The 20,630-nt window shown below is 38.4% G+C and overlaps 2 protein-coding genes across 2 annotated transcripts in view; one reads left to right on the forward strand and one right to left on the reverse strand.

Moving 5' to 3' along the window:
* The window catches only part of LOC131431287 (angiotensin-converting enzyme), a 265,227-nt gene that overhangs the window by 29,915 nt on the left and 214,682 nt on the right, over positions 1-20,630 (forward strand). The window lies entirely within an intron of this gene.
* On the reverse strand, positions 687-10,032 carry LOC131431290 (skin secretory protein xP2). The gene is made up of 2 exons (XM_058596906.1): positions 9,985-10,032; positions 687-2,038 (listed from the first exon to the last, which is right to left on the reverse strand). The coding sequence occupies exons 1-2, from the start codon at positions 9,994-9,996 to the stop codon at positions 1,019-1,021; spliced, it is 1,032 nt and encodes a 343-aa protein (XP_058452889.1). The 5' UTR covers positions 9,997-10,032; the 3' UTR covers positions 687-1,018.

Consider the following 20,630-nt stretch of genomic DNA (forward strand, 5'->3'; position numbering starts at 1 on the left):
CCTATTTTTTCGCCTTTGTCGGACTGGCTTGCATTTGGGATTAACGCTTCTTTTGCATAACTTTCTTTGCCTGCGGACGATGAGCTCTTTCTTTCCTATATAATACAATTAATGTACGAATGAAAACACTTTTAGTTTGATCAGTTTCGTTTTTATCACAATTTTTATTCAATTTTTTTTTGGCTCGTTTTTCTTTCATGTTATAAAAAATATAAACAGAACATTACTCGCAAAAAAGTATACAAATTTAGGCAACAGTCCTCGCTAGTACATTTTTTTCTCGGGAAAACAAGAAATCACATATTTAGGCAACAAAAAAAAAAGCTTTTTCTCTTTGCGGCTGTCTCTATTTACAAAAACAAAAAATCCTAGCAAACGCTATCCGCTTGGCCTTCAGTCGTGTCTATCGGTTCCTGACATACTCGTCTGCTCGTTTCACTTACTAAAAATCTATTCAACAAAAAAAAAAGTTAGCAAAAAGTTTTGGTAACAGAGTATCTTTTTCTTTTTCCATTGGCAGTGTGAAGAATGAAAGTGAAATTTTCTTATTCAGAACCCAGCCATTTGCGAGGCTATGCTCCAGATTGGGATCGTTCGGAACACACCGTCCTGGTTGGTTGGTTGGTTGGTTGGGCATCTCTCGGTTAGGTTTTTGGCTCGGTTCGAACAACTAAAATTTCAGACTGTACAATTCTGCAGGGAATTGATGTGGCGAGTTCGGGCGATTCTGGTCGGCCCACGAATACGGGTCCGGTGAAAAAAGCAGTTTGCTAGCTGCTGGAATAACACCGCGAAAGCACACCGAAATTCGATGGTCCGATGGAGTTCGCCCGAACTGGCTTTCAGCGAGATTTTGCTTTTATTGTTTGCTTCATCAGACATTTGATCAGTTTTTACTTTCTCTGTTTAGTTGGTAAGATCTTGCATTTTTTTTGTTAGTAGTAGAGGCGTTAGTTTTAGAAACTAAAATCACAAGTTTTGCGATATAAATAATGAAATGATGGGGGCTCTTCTTGACTTAGTGATGCTCATGTATTTCGTGATGTTCCTCCTCGTGGTGTACGGGGACTGGGATGGCGACCTTCACTGGAACGGGGACGGGCTTCTCGACGGTTACTGGGATATGCTTCTCGATTTCAATGGGAATTGGGTGGTCGACCAGGACCTTGACCGGATACGGTACATTCTTGTATACTGGAACTGGAATGTGCTTCTCAACTGGGTACGGAGCAGGCACATGTACCTTAACTGGAACTGGCACCGGTTTGTCTACGTGTACTGGAACCGGTCGGTCAACCGGGACATGGACTGGGTATGGGACCTTCTTGATTACGGTGTACGGGACTGGTTTCTCCACTGGCACTGGTACCGGTTTGTCAACATGGACTGGAACTGGTCGGTCAACTGGGACATGCACTGGGTAGTGAACGACCTTCTCGACTGGGTATGGCTTTTCAACATGAACTGGAACCTTCACCGGCACCAGGACCTTCTTCTCAACTGGATATGGAGCTGGGACTGGGACCTTCACTGGAACCGGGACCTTCTTTTCCACTGGGTATGGGGCTGGAACGTACACCTTAACTGGGACTGGGTTATCAACCGGTACATGGACTGGGTATGGCACCTTCTTCTCAACTGGGTATGGAGCTGGTACGTGGACTGGTACCTTCACGATTTCTTTGACCGGGTAGTGCACCGTTTTGTAGACTGGGTATGGCTTTGGTACTCCAACTTTCACCGGAACGGGGATGTGTTTTTCCACCGGCACCGGAATGTGCTTCTCGACTGGGTACGGCACTGGAACCTTCTTTATCACGGTCAAAGTTTTCTCCTCATGGGTTTCGAAGTGGGGAATGTCGTGTTTTTCCTCGAAACCGCTGAAGCCAGCCCAGTCGTGCAGGCCTCGTTTGTCCTGTTTCTTCTCCTCGAGGTTCGATCCTTCGGCGTTGGTATCATCTACCTTAGCTTCAGCCACTGGTTTCTTTTCATCTTCGGCGGATGCAAGAAGCACCAAGGCAAAAAGACAGACAACTCCCTTCGGTTGGATGGGTGGAAAGAGTGAAAAATAAGAAATGTGTTAGGATTTTTGGTACTTCCCTTTGATTGTTTCGATGAATTTTGATATATTCCTGAAAATATATCTTATTATGAAATAGAATTCAAATATGCATGTCTTAAATGGTTCAGAAACTGTTTCTTACAGTGTTAAAATAAGAGAGAAAAAAATATTTTGTGAATAGGACTAGTCCGTTGTAGCAAATAATTTCTTATTCAATCGACTCGATTAAGAATAGTATAGTTCGTTTTAGTCAATACTGTGGTTTTTGGTTTAAGTCATCATAAAGCTCAAATAACCTATTTGAACTTGTTATAATTCTGTACTACCGAAGATGAGCACAATTTAGAGAATAATGTTTTCTTTAATAATTTTCTCCATCCAAAAACTTAAAACGATTTCGAAATCTAGCAGACGGAATTGTAATTGTATTTTTTTTACTAATAACGCGTGCATTAGTAAAAAAAATACAATTACAATTCCGTCTGCTAGATTTCGAAATGGCTATCGTTTTAAGTTTTTGGATGGAGAAAATTATTAAAGGAAACATTATTCACTAAATTGTGCTCAAGCCAGAGTTTTTTTTTACGATGACGTTTATTTATGGCTTCTCATAAGTGATTTAGTGTAATATGACCACTAAGTGTGGGTGGTTTTAGCGATCAGCCATCGAAAGCACCGCCAAATCCACATATGTCATTGTTTATTCGTTTCAGCCGGTTTACTCAAAGATAGGTAGATTATTCAATCGAGCGACTGCGGTGTCACCCAAGTAGGTCTCAATGAATGAATTGGGGTATTATTTTATTGATTTTCATGCTTCACAACTAATGAATAATAAAATATTCTAATAATTTCCTTCAAAGAAGTGTTTTTGCAAACAACTTATCGAGAGCATGGTTCGATAGAAATTTTTGCTCATAGCATCAAAACATGCTCCAGTAATTAGAACGTGTGGACATATGGTGTGGTTAAAAGTAGAGTTTTTGATTTGACAGTGAATCACTGTCATGGTGCAGCAAAATCTTTCGAAGAGGAAGGATTGCAGCCGCTAATGAATGAAATCCATGGTAACCAAAATTGAGAGTTTGGAACATGAATGTAGGAAATATTATCGCACCGACCGTTCCCTCCAGATCTCATCCCATCCGATTATCGCCTTATTAAATCGATGGGACACTCACTTACAAGTCTATAAACAGTTCGTTGAATGGCATGTCTCGACGGCAAAAAAAAACATCCTGAGAAATGTACGATGTTTTGAAATCAAACACTTCCGATTTTCCTAAGAATTATGTGTTTTCCTTATGGAAAAGAAATGGAAAGTATCAACTAAAACTTTTAGTAATCAACTTTAATGTATGCACCAGCCCCAACTAAGATCTACGGTTAACAAATCGGGCTCACAAGCGTATCTTTCTTGATTTCGAACTCGAAATAAATTTGAATTTATGTTTCATAATAACGAATAACTTGAACAGTGATGAAGAAACAAATAAATACGGTTATGTGCCCTAAGCATATTACCTATAAATTTACGATTACAACTGAAACGGATAATCGATCATGAGAAACTTTGGAACTGGGGACGGGTATAGTGTGATGGGTAAGTCGATGCCATTCACGCAGCCCGCCTGGGTTCGATTCCCAACCCCGCACATAGGGTCAGAAAGTTTTTCTGGCCCGAAGAGGCGAATGACCTTAAGGTTAAAACCTCTATAATCGAAACAAAAAAAAAACTTTGGAGCACGTCTCCAGCGCCATGCAATTTTACCTCAGCTATTTGTATTCTAATATATATTGCCCAAAGCTTTATTTTTTGAAACGAATTTGGAGATTCACATCATTGTATTCGCCGTTAAATTTTAACAAGTGTTATTTTTTGCATTGTTGTTTATAAAAAAAATTCACAAACATCCTCAGCGATTATATATCAGACTAAAACATATTTCAGTCTACTACTAATAGCTTGTTCTAACATAATTAACACAATAGTTAGTCAGCAGAATGTTCAATCTGGTCTTGAGTTTGCTTTGTAAAAGACTGACATGACCAAAACACGTGAAATGCGTTGTGCATGCATTTGTGCTGTCACAGTTAGACGGAGTATTGATAGTATGGATAACAATATTCAATCGCCTTTTGGTGATGATTTGTATACTACTGCTGAAAAAGTAGAGTGTCCTCAATCTATTTGGGGCAGCTCAAAAATAAATTTGCGAGGCTGAGGACGGGCAGAGCGTGATGGGTAAAACCACCGCCCATAACACTGCCTACATGTGTTCGAATCCTAGTACCACACCTAGTGTCAGGAAGTTTTTCTGACTAAAGAAGTTGAAAAAAAATTAAGGTTGAAAACTATATATTCGAACTAGGAAAAATTAGAGGTTCTGAACTGTTAAAGTACTGAAAAAGAAATTTTTCGATGAATTGGATAAAGCTTGTGCAACGACATATTTGGTTAAGACTTTGAAATTACATTAGCTATTAGCGAAGCTTGCAAAGTTACAAAAAAACATTTACAGTTTGCTGCATTTTTTCTAGTATGATCTCAGTATTCTGGACAGCTCTAAGTAAATATTTCCAGTACAATTATTACATGGTTTCTCTTCAGTGCATTGAGTATTATGCATGTGATTTGTGGGAATACGATCACGGAGCTCGATATTATCCAATACGTTATTGCTATGCATTGACATAATCATTTATCTGTTTTTTTTTGGTTTCCCATACATTGATGAACCTGTGCATGATGAGCTAAAAATAAATGATATTAAATGATTTTTCACCCAGAGGTGTTCATCATTCTTACTGCAGTAGATGAAACCTCGATGCACTGATGTTTGTATAGATTGTAGCAGAATATTTGACATCCCTCAAGGGAATCCGAGTGCACTTCTGCTCGCATGGATTTTTGCAAATCCTCTAAGATAGTGAGATTTGTTCAATGATGGAAAACCTCTGAACAATTTCCGGAATTGGAGGTTTCATTAAATTAGATTTTCAGTACTCACAGATCGTTGTATACCCATACTGTTGTATGACCTTTGAGATCAGCGCCCCTCGAATTCAGCCACCAACATGGGTGCTACTCGATCCAATTTGTTTGAAAACAGGATTCTAACACGTTCGTTAATAAGTCCCCGACCCGACACACAGATGGCGTCATTAATTGATAATCGATCAATACTTTATGGCGTAAATTAGGGTGGTTGTTATAATGCTTTCAATGAAGTTACCTTCGGAAAATTAGAAACAATCGAGAAAAACGTTCTACAATTACCCTAAAATGCTATGCAAGCAATGAAATAGCTTGATAAACATTAATCGTTCTCTGATCCAAGTAAATCAACCGGCTTTGACTTGTATGCTGATTTTAAACGTGGTCGTGCAAAAAACCAACGATGCGCCACTCTCAGGTCATCCAAATTTGGCAGTTATTCTGGAAGCCGTCCGAAAAGTTCATTCCATCGTTATGGAAATTCGAAAAGAGAGTTTGCGAGAAACAGCTGACATCATAAAGATATAAAAAGAAAGTGTATCTGCAATTTTGCATGAGCTTAAAAATAAAAAAAAGACTGATTGGACAGCTGATCAAAAAGCATCGTGTCACAAGTCGATCGCTGCGATGGTTAAATTTCATGAATTTAAATTCGAATCGATATCTCATCCATGAAATTTACCTGATTTAGCTCTCAGCAACTGTTCTCAGATTCAAAATCGAATAATGAGGCTATCGTTGAGACTAAAGCCTTTGTTTGAGGCGAAGGAGAAATCATGGCTTGAAAATGACGTGGAAAGGATAGAACGCCGTTGGAACGTTTGCATTGCTCTTCGAGAAGAATACATTGACAAGTAAAATCGAAAATTGGAAAAAAGTGTTGCTTACTTTGTCAGACCGGAGACTTTTTAAACGACGTGTGAGATGAGTAGATTTACTGAATTACCGTGCAGCCTATTCGAATACATACCATGCCCAATTAAGGCTTGTTCGCGACAAAACCTGGACACCCCTAAATGCGTATGTCTACGTATGCCTTTTTTCGGTAAAATCAATTTTCGGTAACACTACAAGCTTTTAACAAGAGCAAGTGCGAAAAGTAATAAAAAAAATCCAGATTTGTCAGTAAGAAAACCTGCAAAAAAGCCTGATTTACCTGCAAATACTGGCAATAAGGTTCTTAAATATTTCGATAGGGTAAAGTGTTATAATACGCCCCCCTTAAGAAAGCAATACACATGAGTAACATACACAGTTCGAAAAATTCTTGTGAATTTAAATCTTATCAGATGCACATAAATGGAGCATCATATTTTACACAAATTTTACATTCACGAAGATGAAAAATTGTGTGATTTGAAAATTACATGGCTTTAAAACGAATGGAATAAATATCAAAAGATCGATAGCACCAACGCGACCTGAACCGAAAAAACATTAGATCACAAAGCACACCAGTTAGTCGACTGAGCCACAGAAGCACATATCTGCTTGGCTAATAAATCGTGCATATAAATTCATACAGTCTCACTTGCTAGCCGAGTGCAAATTACACTCGGAACCAGTAAATTTCCGTACGAATGGAAAATTGCGTCATTTGAGAAGGTAAGTAGTTATGAATTGTATCGTTTGTAGAATTCTGTCACCTGTAAAATTCATAATTTCTTTCTGTGTAATTTTCAATGATTCCGGTAGAAGTGATGAGAATTGATTGATACAAACACATTTTCCAAAACGATGACATTATCAGTTTTTTCGTTTGCGTAGAGATAATGCTCCAGCAACCATATAATATGCCTCACAACAAATCAGTGGAATGCCCCACAACAATGATATAGAAGAGAATCAATTAACTACAATTGCACACTTAAAAAAACCCTGTGATTTTACATCTTATTAGATGTACATAAATGGAGCGTCGCAGTTCACGCAAATTTACGTGGAAGAACATTTAATAGTGTGTCTAAAACTCCATGACATGAAAATCATTGAAATAAGAAAAGAACACTGATAGTAACCGCCGCGACATGAACCGAAAATCATTGGATCGCAAGTACATCTGTTAATCGACTGAACCACAGAAGCATACATCTGCTTGACTGGTAAAAGGTGCATTTAAATCCATACAGTCGCACCTGCTAGCAGAACGCAAATTACAGTCGAAACCAGTAAAATTCAAGTTCATCTAACACTAAGTCATTACAAATAAAATTTTCCGTCATTTGACAAATTAGGTCTTTATGAATTACATCGTATGACGGATTAAGTCTCCTGTAAAATTCAAATTTTTTTGGAATGTGGAAACCAACTTATTTTATCCTTCCAACGCTACTTTTTTGTTTTAATAACCGTTATAAATCTTAAAAACAACACTTTAACTCGAAGTATACTATTGAATCGAAGATGGGGCATAATGTCCGTAGAGTGACTGTTATGAGAAAACTCGTATATCAAAGAAATAGTTTTGTTTCTCTGGATTGTTATACTGTGAATAGAGACATTAGCACTGCTAAAAGTTTATTACTAAGTAGCACCCGACCATTATACGTTTTATACGGTAAAAATGCTTGTTTAGTCGAAGCAAAACCTTACATCAAAAAGCTGCCTTATATTATTAGCAGTTTTTCATATTTTCCAGCAAGCAACAACTGCCAAATTTGCATAGCAGAAAGATCTTACGAAAAAATAGTGCTAGTGATGAAACTTTTGCGTAGAAATGTCTTGAATACTAAAAAGAGGAAGCTTTGGCCAGAAGGCGCGCTTTATAACACGTTTGACAACAGCCAGGAAGGCTGTCGGAATCGTAGGAAGCACCAGAAGGATGCATAGGTGATGCAAATATTGCAGAAGAGACCAGATCTTTCGGTACGCACTGTGGCTAGAAAAATAAAAATGTCTCCAGCTTTTGTGTATATTTTCATGCACCGGTAGGGTATGAAGTCGTTCAAGGTGAAAACTGTACCGAACCGTAATGATAAATAGAATGTGACGGCTGAAACCCGGGCTTGCAAGTTGTATCGCGTAGCTTTTCAGAATGTATACTCTATACTGACATGCGTAGTTGAGCATTCCAGGGCGAAGAATAAGGCCAAGTTTTCCAAAAAAATATTTGATTTGGCAGGCAATATGCAGCTGTGGTCGAGTAAACCAAAGAAACGGTAAACAAGGGAATATACCATGAATACTGCCTAAAGAAGCCATTGTTACCATTCCTACGCAACCATGATGCTCCCTCGCTATTCTGGTGAGGTTACTGTTGAAATGAGTGCGAAGCAATGCAATTATCGGTTGTGTTGCTTTAAAAATAAATAGTATCAAGCAACGAGTTAGCATTTTCGTCATGCATATGAAATTATTGAAGTATTTGTAATCATGAACAAATATTATTCCCAAATATTCGCACTTAATTATATACACTTCAATTATTGTCTCTATCCGGCGTATGCTAGAAAGAAAAACGGGGTTTGATGACGGAGTATGATTGTAAATATTGCATGCTATACCGATTACTGCTTCCATATCTCCAGGACAGCTCAATGCAAAGTAGTACAAGAGATTGGTTGGGCTAACCGTCTCATATTCTGTCACTGCAAGATGCTATTTTTTTCGTAATTCATTATTATGTCTCTTTTGAACTGCTTCGCGTAGGATATTGACTAACAAGCTAAGAGTTCTAGACAAGTCCGATGATCGATGAATAACCAATGAATTGATTTTAAAGTAAACGAACATCCTAATTAAATAATTATACAGTTCAGTTGAACTCAAGTTAACGATCTACCCGGTGTTTTGTTTTCGTTTGAAAACTCTCTAACCGTATGATAGTGAATCAAAGAAATGAGAATAAATGTAGCTTATCACTCAACCGTATTTATCAACTATTGCGCATCAAATTTATTTCGAGCTGATTATCAAATTAATCGGATTAAAACTTTCACATATCTTGCAAAGTAACTGAGGCTGCCTAAGCAGTACGAATAAGCGAACTCAATTTTTTACAGCTCATCTCTGTGCCGTTTTTTCTTTGATTTACTTATTCGGTTTCTTCGATTCTCTCGTCATACTTGCACGTGAATCGTGTTCACTGTCTAGTACTATAAGGGTGGTTCCACCCTTCTAGGATATTTGCATTCGACAGAACCTCAACTCGTGTCAACAGTCTGCGGGCGAAGACCCTTGCGCCCAAAAGCACACCGAATAATAGCCCACCGCAAGTGAAAATCGCTTCCTATTGAATCACTTTCGTTCACGTTAATTCCATTAGGCGCCCAATCAGACGGGCACGCGCCACCAACGTTCAGCAGCTTTCGAAATAAAAGAAAACTGATATATAACGAACGAACGCAAGTGCTCATTGTTGAGTCCGCCAAAAAAAAAAAGATCTCATCCGGAAAATCCAATTTAAATTTCATTTTTTTTCTGCCGAACCGGTTCCCCTGTTTAAGCGATTGGCCTTACTAGCTTATCTCGCGATGTCTCCGGTTAACGACAAATGCTTTAAGTGAGACAGTGAATGACCACGAAATTGTAACATGATCGTAATGTCAGCCGCAGCCTTAATGAAAAGTCACACTATTTGTTTTGCTTTTTTTAGGTTTTATATCAGGAGTTCTCCCTTAGAAAGCGTCCGTCACAGTATTGCACTATTTCCATGCAACTCAGCTGGTTGTCTGATGGTATTTGAACACAAATGTCACAAATAACTTTTTGTTTATTGTTTTTCATTTCACCAGGAGTTTGTTCGCATAGTAGTACCACTTCAAACAGCAGAAGTCACTTCAAAGTCACCATGGTTCATTTGTTTGTTTTTGAAGTTTGTTCTTAGTAAAAGTCCTTTTCAGCAGTTTGCACCAGATACGCACAACTCAGAACGGTTCTAGCCTTCAAGATCCCACCACACTGATTTGCCGAAAATCTTCCTTACCAACAATTTCATATTTAATCCGAGCGAAATGCAACTGTGAAACAAGCAAATAGGTAACTGATGGTAAACTTACCAACCGCGTCAGCTTTTATACCGACGGCTTTTCCTCGGCCTCGCACTTCGTCCGCACACACCTCGGGGGGGCTCTTCTCTTGATCTTGAGCTGCACGGGTCCACCGGCTTTGCTTGGTTGGTCTCTGCTGAATGGCCGCCGCTCCGCATTGCCGCCCACCACCCACCGGTTGCATTTCCACGGTTCGTCGGGGTGGCTTCGAAAAATCGTCTTGAGGTGCTACAGCAAGGTGAGTGCAATACCATACATTTCCACGCACACACCCACCGCGGGCCACGAAGCCCAACACCCTCCGGCTAATGTTGGCGCTCGATGCCCCTATGAAATTTAACCCAAAATCGACCTAAACTTTGGATTTTTTAAACCTCGAAGGTTGCTCGATTTTCGGTCTTTGCAATCAACCGATTATAATGAAACAAATTTTTTTCTGGTTGTAATTTTACCCGGCTTAGGCTAAGTGCTTTTGCTAAAGCTTTTGACTGTAACAGCAGTTTGTTTGTTGCAGTTGATTCCAATAGTGGAATTGTTTCACCAATCATTTCGTTTTACCATTAATATCAGCCGATTGTATTTCTTCCTTCCCTTTGAGACTGATTATGAGCTTTCTTGTTCCGTATGTGTTCGTTAAGATAACAATATGACTTGAATTAGTGTTGTGATTGCTTAACAGATTTCCATAAAGTTAGATTCGAATGAAGATTTTGTGGTCCCATAGTCGGCTGTTGAATTTTATCCGGATCCGACTACTGGTTCTGGAGTTACAGAGTAAAGTGTTAAAAATTTCAAACCGTTATAGAAAAGACGACGTACAACTAGTTTGATAATCTTGACTGCTGGTTCCAAAGCTATTTTAATCGGTAGGCCTTGTTAGTTAATTTCCTGTCTACTTGTAAAGAATTGAATTTTGATGATTACCACACTCATGAAAAGAGCTAACTAATTTGTTCTGTAACAAATTGATCTGTAAACTATGATTTTCGCTAATCGATCTGTAAATTCACATATGTCGATGAACTTCTGGATTTCTGTAAATCCTATAAAAATGAAATATGATAAATGGACCGTACAGGTAATTAATAAAAATATAAAGGAACATTTGCTTTCGCTTCACTAGCATGGTATTTATGATGTTATTTTTTTTTCAAATTTAGCAATGTTCATAAGATTTTAAGCAAAGAATAATAAAGTAAAAAAAATGTGTGAGTAGTAAAAATAACATGATGGATTCAAAAAAAATCAAACTGATGATTACTAAAACATAATTTGGACCAGAGATGTCCATCTCCTCTGTGTGACGAAGAGCAAGCAAAATTTCTCCCCTCGCACTGACAACTTCAACGAGAGCTCTTCTCTTTCACATATAACAGATCGGCTGAAAAGTTCGTATCGTTTCTATGAGAGGGCGCCACTAGAATTAAATCCATACCATTTTCAGTTAGTACCAACCTTCAAAAGATACGTGTATAAATTTGACAGCTGTCTGATTATTAGTTTGTGAGATATTGCATTTTGAGTGAAGCTACTTTTGTTATTGTGAAAAAAATGGAAAAAAAGGAATTTCGTGTGTTGATGAAACACTACTTTTTGATGAAAAAAAGTGCCGCCGATACCAAAAAATAGCTTGATGAGTGTTATCCAGACTCTGCACCCGGCGAAGCAACAATTCGTAAGTGGTTTGCAAAATTTCGTACTGGTCATATGAGCACCGAAGACGATGAACGCAGTGGACGTCCAAAAGAGGCTGTTACCGATGAAAACGTGAAAAAAATCCACAAAATGATTTCCAATGACCGTAAAGTGAAGTTGATCGAGATAGCTGACACCCTAAAGATATCAAAGGAACGTGTTGAACATATTATTCACAAATATTTGGATATGTGAAAGCTTTGTGCAAAATGGGTGCCGCGTGAGCTCACAATCGATCAAAAACAACAACGAAAAACCATGCTGAAATTGAACGAATTGGGCTTCGAATTGCTCCCTCATCGACCGTATTCTCCAGATTTGGCCCCCAGTGACTTTTTCCTGTTCTCAGACCTCAAGAGAATGCTCGCTGGTAAAAAATTTAGAAGCAATGAAGAGGTAATCGCTGAAACTGAGGCCTATTTTGAGGCAAAGGACAAATCGTACTACAAAAATGGTATCGAAAAGTTGGAAAATCGCTATAATCGCTGTATCGCCTCTGATGGCAATTATGTTGAAAAATAAAAACGAATTTTGGCAAAAAAATGTGTGTTTCTATTAATCGATACGAACTTTTCTGCCGAACTGTTATACACCACTGTTGTATAAAGTGTGCACGCATCTTGAGTGCGTTTGTTTATTTCCTTTTATCTCCTCCACTGAATCGCACCAAAGTGCTAGAGCAGAGCTAATAAATTCTCTGAGGTGGATGCAGATACTTTCACAGAGGTGTACACGCCGGTGAGCACTCTGGTGTATGGTTTGCGTAGAAGAATCAGCAAAATAAAACAATTTATCGTTAAATTTTCGGTTTTCATTGCTAATTTTTCATAGCGAGGCCAGATCTACTCTCTATTAATTGAAGTTCACCGAAGTGTTCGCTTACCATCACGCGCCAGTGATCACTTGGGTTTATTTAGGCGAGAGCACGTGAGAGCGATTCGTGCGAAGAGAATGTTATTCTCTCGCACCAGCTTCTTTCAACACAAGCACGCACTCAAAGTCTGTCTGAGCTTTCCTCTTTGTGTGGAGCGGAGCAAATGTATTCGCAGTGTATATTTGAAACCTACGCCCTGGTGTATCACTCTAGTGAAATGCCATCTCTGATTTGGACTACATCTTTGTTTTCTATATAGGGGTGCAAATTCAAAATACGGAAACTAAAAACGTACAAACAGTGGTTTGAATCGATAAAAAGTCCCAGAAAGTCGATTTTTTCAAAAAAATTGTTTTCGAGATAACACTAAATTTCGACGTTTCATACAATTTTAAGAATTTTGGCATCAAAAGAATTTTTCGATTTCGGAAATTTCATGTACTCCTCCCTATGGTATTATTTCAAGATCGAAAATTTTCAAACTTTAACCGCTAGGCAGCACCCCTTACCCATATCCGATTTAGCTTAAACTTTGCATTAGGACTTTTTTCGAGGTGCTTAAACTTTTGAGCACTAGAGCTTTACGAAATTAGGAGTGATCCCAAATATTGCCACCCTTATATGTATAAGAGCGGTAAAAAACAACGTGTTTTGTCGGTTACGTGACTTATACCATCATATCTCCGGAACCGGAAGTCACAGCCATTTGATCTTCGAACTTGATCAATGGCCCGACAGTAGCTTTCAAACGAGCCTAAGTTTGTGAAAATCGGTTCAGCCATCTCTGAGAAAATTGAGCGGTAAAATTATCTTCGAAAAGTGCACACACAGACATTTTCCGATCTCGTCGAACTGAGTCGAATGGTATATAACATATACATGTATGTGGGTCTCCGAGGCTCCGTTCGAAAGTCGATTTTTTCAGCAATTCTAATACCTTTCTATAGAGAAAGGCAAAACGTGAACTTTATTCAGTAGCTTCCAAAAAGGTAATTTTAGGCAAATAGTTGCTTCTACTGATTTACTCACAAATATATAGGGGTACATGGGGTAAAATGCACCCCCTACGGAAATGTAACTATATCTTAACTAACACGGAAGAGTTTCATGCATGACTATCTTCCGTAATCATTATTTCTCAAAATTACGTACAAATACTCGCTGAATACATTGAAAAATACATGAAATATCTTATTTTCTAAAACCTTTAAAAATTTGTGTATTGAAATATATGCGAGGCATGACGCCCGATCGTGGAAAACATGAAAAAAATACATTCTAAATTACGCGAAGTGACGATTATCTAAACATAGAGGCAGGATGATCTTAAACAACGCGTAAACATCCATAAAAACCACGGGTTAAAGCTTATGACAACAACGGGACAATATGCACCCTCATTAAGCTTCCTCTTCTTCTTTAAAGAAAGCTTTAGACTTTTCGTTGACGAAATACTTGCCAGGTGGAAGATTGTTCACTATTTTTCATTAAATTGATAACTTATGGATAATTGTTGTAAGGTAATTTTTGACTATTTTGCCTCACACAATTCAGGTCGTTTTGCTCCCAAATATATAAGACGATAAATTTGACGATCTTTCTATTAAATTGAAAACACATCGTCAGTATTAGAACTAATTTTCGAAACCCGAATGATTGGCAAAGAAGTTCACTGGTTACAAAATTAAAAGCGTCTTCCTCACCCTAGAAAATTACTATGGAACGAACATCAACAATTACTTTTAACAGAGACATAATTGTTTTTTTTTTAAGTTTTCCAGATATGGTTGAATCATCGCTATCAAAATTTTATAGTAATCTGTTGTTATTAAGGACTTTCATTCATTAAAATTTCAGTGAAAAAATGGTAACTTTTGAGAAAAGCAAAAGGTGCATTATGCCTCGGGGTTACGTTTTACCCCATCTACCCCTACTGCGCAAATTATTTTGTATCAAAAATTGTTTGTGGCCTACTATGACAAACACTATTAATATAACTTGTTTTCCTGAAGAGATTGAGATTGAGAGATGATTTCTTCTACAAAGTTCTAGTCTACTGAAAAAATTTAACTTTGTCCTAAAAAGCATAAGCCTAGGTTGCAGCGTTTCGGATATAAGAAGCGCTTTCTATGACAACTCCCTTAAAATCTGTTTTTAAATCATAACATTTTCCGAGTTGCTTTTTCCCACATACTTTATTGAAAGTAATTGTAAACAATATAAGACTCCATACACCTTTTCCTTCCAAAGTTATTAAGCAAACTCATCAAATTTTCACAAGCGTAGATTCAAATAAAAGGTCTTACAATTCCATATAATCCTACCAAATTTCATCCGGATACGATTTCCGGTTCCGGAATTACAGACTAATAGGTTTAAAAATTTAATTTTATGGACGTTATTTTATTCATGCCACGAAAAATTCAATCAAATACATTCAAATAGCCGTATAATTCTTGAATTGGACAGATTTGGTTAGTTGATGGCCAAATACATTGATTTTAAGTATACCGGATCTTCGTTCCAGATTGCGGAAGTATCGAAAAAAAGTGATCGTGTTCTCCAAACCGGAAATCATTCCAATTTCTTTGAAACTTTTAGCTAAACCGGTTTTCACAATGTAAGATTCGTATGAAAAGTCTCTTGGTCCCACAGACTGTTATTGAATATTATCCACATCCAGACTTTCGACTCGGGAGTAACAGGGTAAAATGTGCAAAAATATGAAAAAAAAAAAATGGACTCGAATTTCTAGGAACGTTCAACCGGTTATCCGTTTTTGTCGTGAATTACCGTGGGGCGCCTTGACAAGATTTACTTTCTGAGAGAGCGTCAAATACGCGATCGTGAATATCTCTTGTTGTATATAACGTATAAACACCATTTTTGCCTTCCTTATATAAAAGAGTTATGCAACCATTGTGAAAACTGTGTGTGTATATAAACTGGCCTCAAAACTACTCCATTCGATAGTCATTATCAGTAGACGGAAAAAAACTGATTCGGGCTATCATGGCTCTCGGTTTCCGATTCCGGAGGCTCCGGAAATAGCGGTCATATTTTCCCAACTGGATCTAACATACTTTTCTCAGCGATGGTTTGACCGATTTTCACAAATTTTCACACTTAGATTGAAATGAAAGGTCCTGTGGTCCGATACGGAATTCCTGAATTTTATTCGGATCCGGCTTTCGGTTCCGGAATTATATTGTGAAGTGTGAATCAGCAACATCAAAACTCTCTCTTTGTATTTTTTTTTGTTTAAAGAAAATTAGGGACCGGACTGTATCAAGCATACGTCTCCATCTAACTGGGTCCTTGGCTGTGCGACGCCAGTCACTCAATACTCCGCCATGGTGGGAAGACCACTACTGTTTAGAACATCTTCCTTTCATGCATTTTATTTTCGATGCATGCATAGCCAGTCCGAAACGCACAGTTTCGGCTTTCAGTCCGATGTATGTTTCCATCATAATCTGAAAGCTACGTGTATTAGTGTTAATGTCGTCAGCTGTACAGACTTTCGGAAGATCGTTTCACTCGTGTCGATCTCCGTCGGAAACTGAACCTAAGGCTTTTAATTTTGTTCAATCATGTTGAGAGCATTTGCTTTTTTATGCAAATGCTAGATGCGTGTCAAATGAGAGCACCAAGTGAGAAAATTTACAATGTCGCTCTGCGACAGATGGCGCAAAAAATATTCAAAACTTTTTCAAGCTTTAAGCACTGTTTGGTCGGTTATACATCACTCTTTAAAACTTCAGCTAAAGTGGTCAAAGAAGCAATGTATGCGCTTGGTTGGTAACTTACTATCTCTCCCGCCATTTTCTCCAGACTTGGTGCCATCTGATTATCACTCGATTATTTTTATACAATCAAACTACATTTTAAACTTGCGCACTTGGTAATGTAATGCAATCATTCGTTATTTTACTCTTATGGAAGTCAAGTCAAAGTGGGTATTTAATTCCAATTCAGAAGATACATGGGGAGGCACGAGATAGAAAGTTGTGAGCACCTAATTACTTCGTCTTTGACGATCTAAAAACAAAAAACAGAAGTAAGTGACTTCAAATAGCACATGTTTTGGAACTACATAGAAGCCACGTGACATTGACATTAGAAAATCATGGAAAGTTTTTTCTGTATCATTTTTTAGCCCCGATAGAGTGTGGAAAGTGTCGCCAATGAGCTTTCAATTTCCGATGTGAAATAATTGTTTGGATACGAAAGATTCCTTAGAATCAGATAATTACTTAAAAGAGATGAGTTCAACAATTCGTTGTCGTCTTTCCATGGCTGAACAATTACTGTAAAAGCCAATTGTGGTCGATTTAATTGATGAGTCATATGGAAAGTGAGCACACAAGGACAAGTGAAACTATCCGGGTTTTTTTCTCTCTCTCTCTGCCATCGCGACCATGACGATCGACCAATCTCCGAAGGCCGAAATAGTTGTAGAGGATGCGATCTCAAAAAAAAAGAATAATTCATTGTCGCTTACTGCGGAAGGATTCACACTTGAGCGGCAACCTTCATTTGGCGATCGCTTTCTTTCCGTGAGGCGATCCTACACACAACTTCCCACTAATGTTGGCATGGCACGTAATCGCCGTACCGCCTTGGGGAGATGCCGCATGCCGCTTGGGATGGTTTTAATTTCACATAAAAATTGTTAAAAAATTTCCCCTCGTGAGCTGATTGCTGTCAAAATCCGATGGTTTGTTAATTTATTGTTTCTTCTCGATTACTTAATTTCCGAAATTTCGACATTGATCCAATCATGGTAACTTTGTGGAAGATGAAAAGTGCACGAAATCAATTAAAAACAGATTTTTGTGGAAAAGATATAACTTTTGAATGCCAAAATGAAAACCAACGTTGTACTGATATATTGCAGTCGAGCTGTAACATTGTTTTCGGCCAATTGATTGAGCTGCACATCGCTGAATTTTTGTACATATTTACAACAACTCAGCGATGTGCAGCTAAACCTTAGCTTAGACTAACCGTGAATGCAGCAAGAAAAAGACGCTTTTTTAAACTGTATGTTCGTTGTAAATTTTAGCGCAACAGTGTACCTATCTGTAAGTGCCATTTATTTGATAATAATACTAATTTTCGGTGTTAATCGTCATGTATGAATTTCCATCAAAATCAAACAAGATCTTCGATACAACTTATTCAACGTTGAAATACGTTACTTTCGAAAATTCAGGTCAAAGTTCAAATCCACCGCCAAGATTTTATCGACTGTGGAAATTAGCGACCGCAATCGTTGTAATTGTATGCAAAATCAATTCGATACGCCAAAGTGACCTCCTGTTTTGTTGCTGCTGGCGCTGTTTGCTGCTCTGTAGCGGTTGTTTTGTGTGTTATTGGGAGATCTACCCCAATCTATCATTTTCGACACCACACATAATGTGGAGCAACTGGCGTGCAATCTTGCGAAACTCCCCGTCGATCGCCAACCAAGCGATGTTGGCTGGTTTGTTGGTTGGTTGGTTGGATAGTCGAATCCGTTGGTCCGTCGGTCGACCGGTGACTTGTGGCGTGCAATATCTGTAATATTGATCGAAAACAGATAACAAAAGATTTGATTGAGAGCCTCGCACAGTAGTCAGCGACGAACCTCGCTGTACTGCGGTTTTGGATGCAAGTAGTAGCGGCAATAATTGCAAATATTCACACGCAAACCCAATCGGGTCTCCAACGGTAGTGAATGAATACCGCGCCATCGAGCGGCGTCAAAACGTGTACGATCCATTCGCGTCGGGACCACACGTTTTACTCGTTGAGTGCAACATAAATAACATAAGTATCGTCTGATTTATAGATAGACGTAGTTTAGATCATTACCCTATTGACGTGACCCAGATATTATTCAGAGCTGATTTTTCTATGGCGACATTATTTTACTGAGCGGATGTCATTAACTTTTTTGGAAAGGGTTCCTGCGACATTGTGAGTGGCTCGCGTGTAACGACTGTTACCTGCCTTTTGAACAGTTAGTCCGAGCTACAAGGGCTAAATTTTTCATTCTTATGACAGAGCCATAGGCTACAGTCGTGTCAGTATGAATCAATGAACCTAATAGATTTGTTACATGTTAGATGTCATTAACTTGATTGTTAATGGTAATGTTGCTATTAATAAATAAATGTTAAAGACTGTCCCAGAAAGTTTGGACGCAACCAAAAACCGCTGCCATTTCGCAATGGTTCAGAATCTGTCAATTTTTATGGCTGCGTCCTGTTGTTTACACTCTTCTCTAACCACTTGTGCAGTTGTTTATTCGTTTTCAATAGTTTGTTTCAAAATGCGTGGACTTTCAGCAGAACAACGTCGAAAAATTGTGTACAAATGGTGCACAGAACGCGGACTGTCACTGAGAAAGATAGCAAAAATGGAAGGAGTAAGTGAAAAAGCCGTGCGAAATGCAATCAGGAAGTTCGGTGAGGATAACACCTTTGAGGATAAACCGAAAACGGGTCGAAAAAAAGGTCCTGCTAACCCTCAGTTGGATAAACGTATACTGAAGGCGTTCGAGCAAAAGAAGGAGGTTTCAGTTTGGGATGTTGCAAAAAAAGTGAGCAATTTGAAGTCAAATGTTCTTCGTGCTAAAGAACGTTTGAATCTTCGAACCTATAAGAAGCAGAACGTAGTCCGAAACAAGAAGCATCGATCAGATCGAGGGTTCGAAAGCTGTACAATACAATTCTTGCTGAAAATTAGAACTGCATAATCATGGACGACGAAACCTACGTGAAATTCGATTACAAATCCTTTCCGGGGCAACAATATTATACGGTGCGAGAAGGGCAAGTGTTAAACCAGTCCGAGACATCGATTGAAGTCGAAATATTTGGTGAGAAACCTATGGTCTGGCAAGCAATTTGTAGCTGCGGTAAGATTTCGAAACTCTTCATCACCACTGCTTCAATGAACAGCGCAATATACATCAAGGAATGTTTACAAAAACGACTTCTATCCATGATTCAAAGCCACAAGGATCCTGTTGTCTTCTGGCCAGATCTTGATTCTTGCCACTACTCGAAATCAACTGTAGAATGGTATACTACCAAAAATGTCACTTTCGTCCCAAAAGACATGAATCCACCAAATTGCCCACAACTTCGACCAATTGAGGAATTTTGGGCATTAACGAAGGCACAGCTTAGGATACATGTCTCGGCAGCCGAAACCATTCAACAGTTCGAAAAAGATTGGAAAAAAGTGTCAAAATTTGTCGCCAAGAAGTCTGTACGGAATTTAATGAGGAACGTTCGCAAGAAGGTGCGGCAGCTAGTCTACAATTGCTAAGTAGCAAATGTTGAGAATAATATTCTGTTGTTGTAGTCTAATATTATCAGTATATCGAATAAAATTTGAATATCTAACACTTGTGGATTATTTACAGCGAAATCAAAGTGCGTCCATACTTTCTGGGACAGTCTTTAAAACCTATGTCAAAGCAGAGTTGAAAAGCTTCCTGTACAAGAATATTATACCGCAACTGGAAGAGGAAAAGTGTCGAGGATCGCAAAGCAATATCGTGTATTGCAAGCTATCTGTAACCGTGGCTTACAAGGTGACATTTAAATCGCGGCACCAATAACATAAGTTTTTCGTTCTGACCAGGTGGGCCTTAAGAATAATTAACCGTCTCAATATCTGCTCAATAAAAAAAACATCGTTAAGCGAAGGTCCAAGATGATGCGAAATGCAGGGAACTAGTGCTCTGCCGCGAGAAAAGTGCTAATTTCTATGCTTTGTATTACATTTTTTTCATCTTTTCACCAACTCTACCGCGTCGAAAGAACTGTTAATTTTTGTTTTGGGAGTATAGCGAGTGGGGTGAAAGTTTCCTGAGTTCAGAAATGATGTTTTTGGCGGCTTTCGGTCAAATTTCTCTTTCGATGTTTCATAATTGTTGTTACGGTTATAAATAGTAAATCATTCTTGTCATTTAATGATCTGTAAAATAGATCATAGTCAATAAACTAGCAGATA

This window comes from Malaya genurostris, chromosome 2 (genome assembly GCF_030247185.1).
Source record: "Malaya genurostris strain Urasoe2022 chromosome 2, Malgen_1.1, whole genome shotgun sequence".
NCBI lineage: Eukaryota > Metazoa > Arthropoda > Insecta > Diptera > Culicidae > Malaya > Malaya genurostris.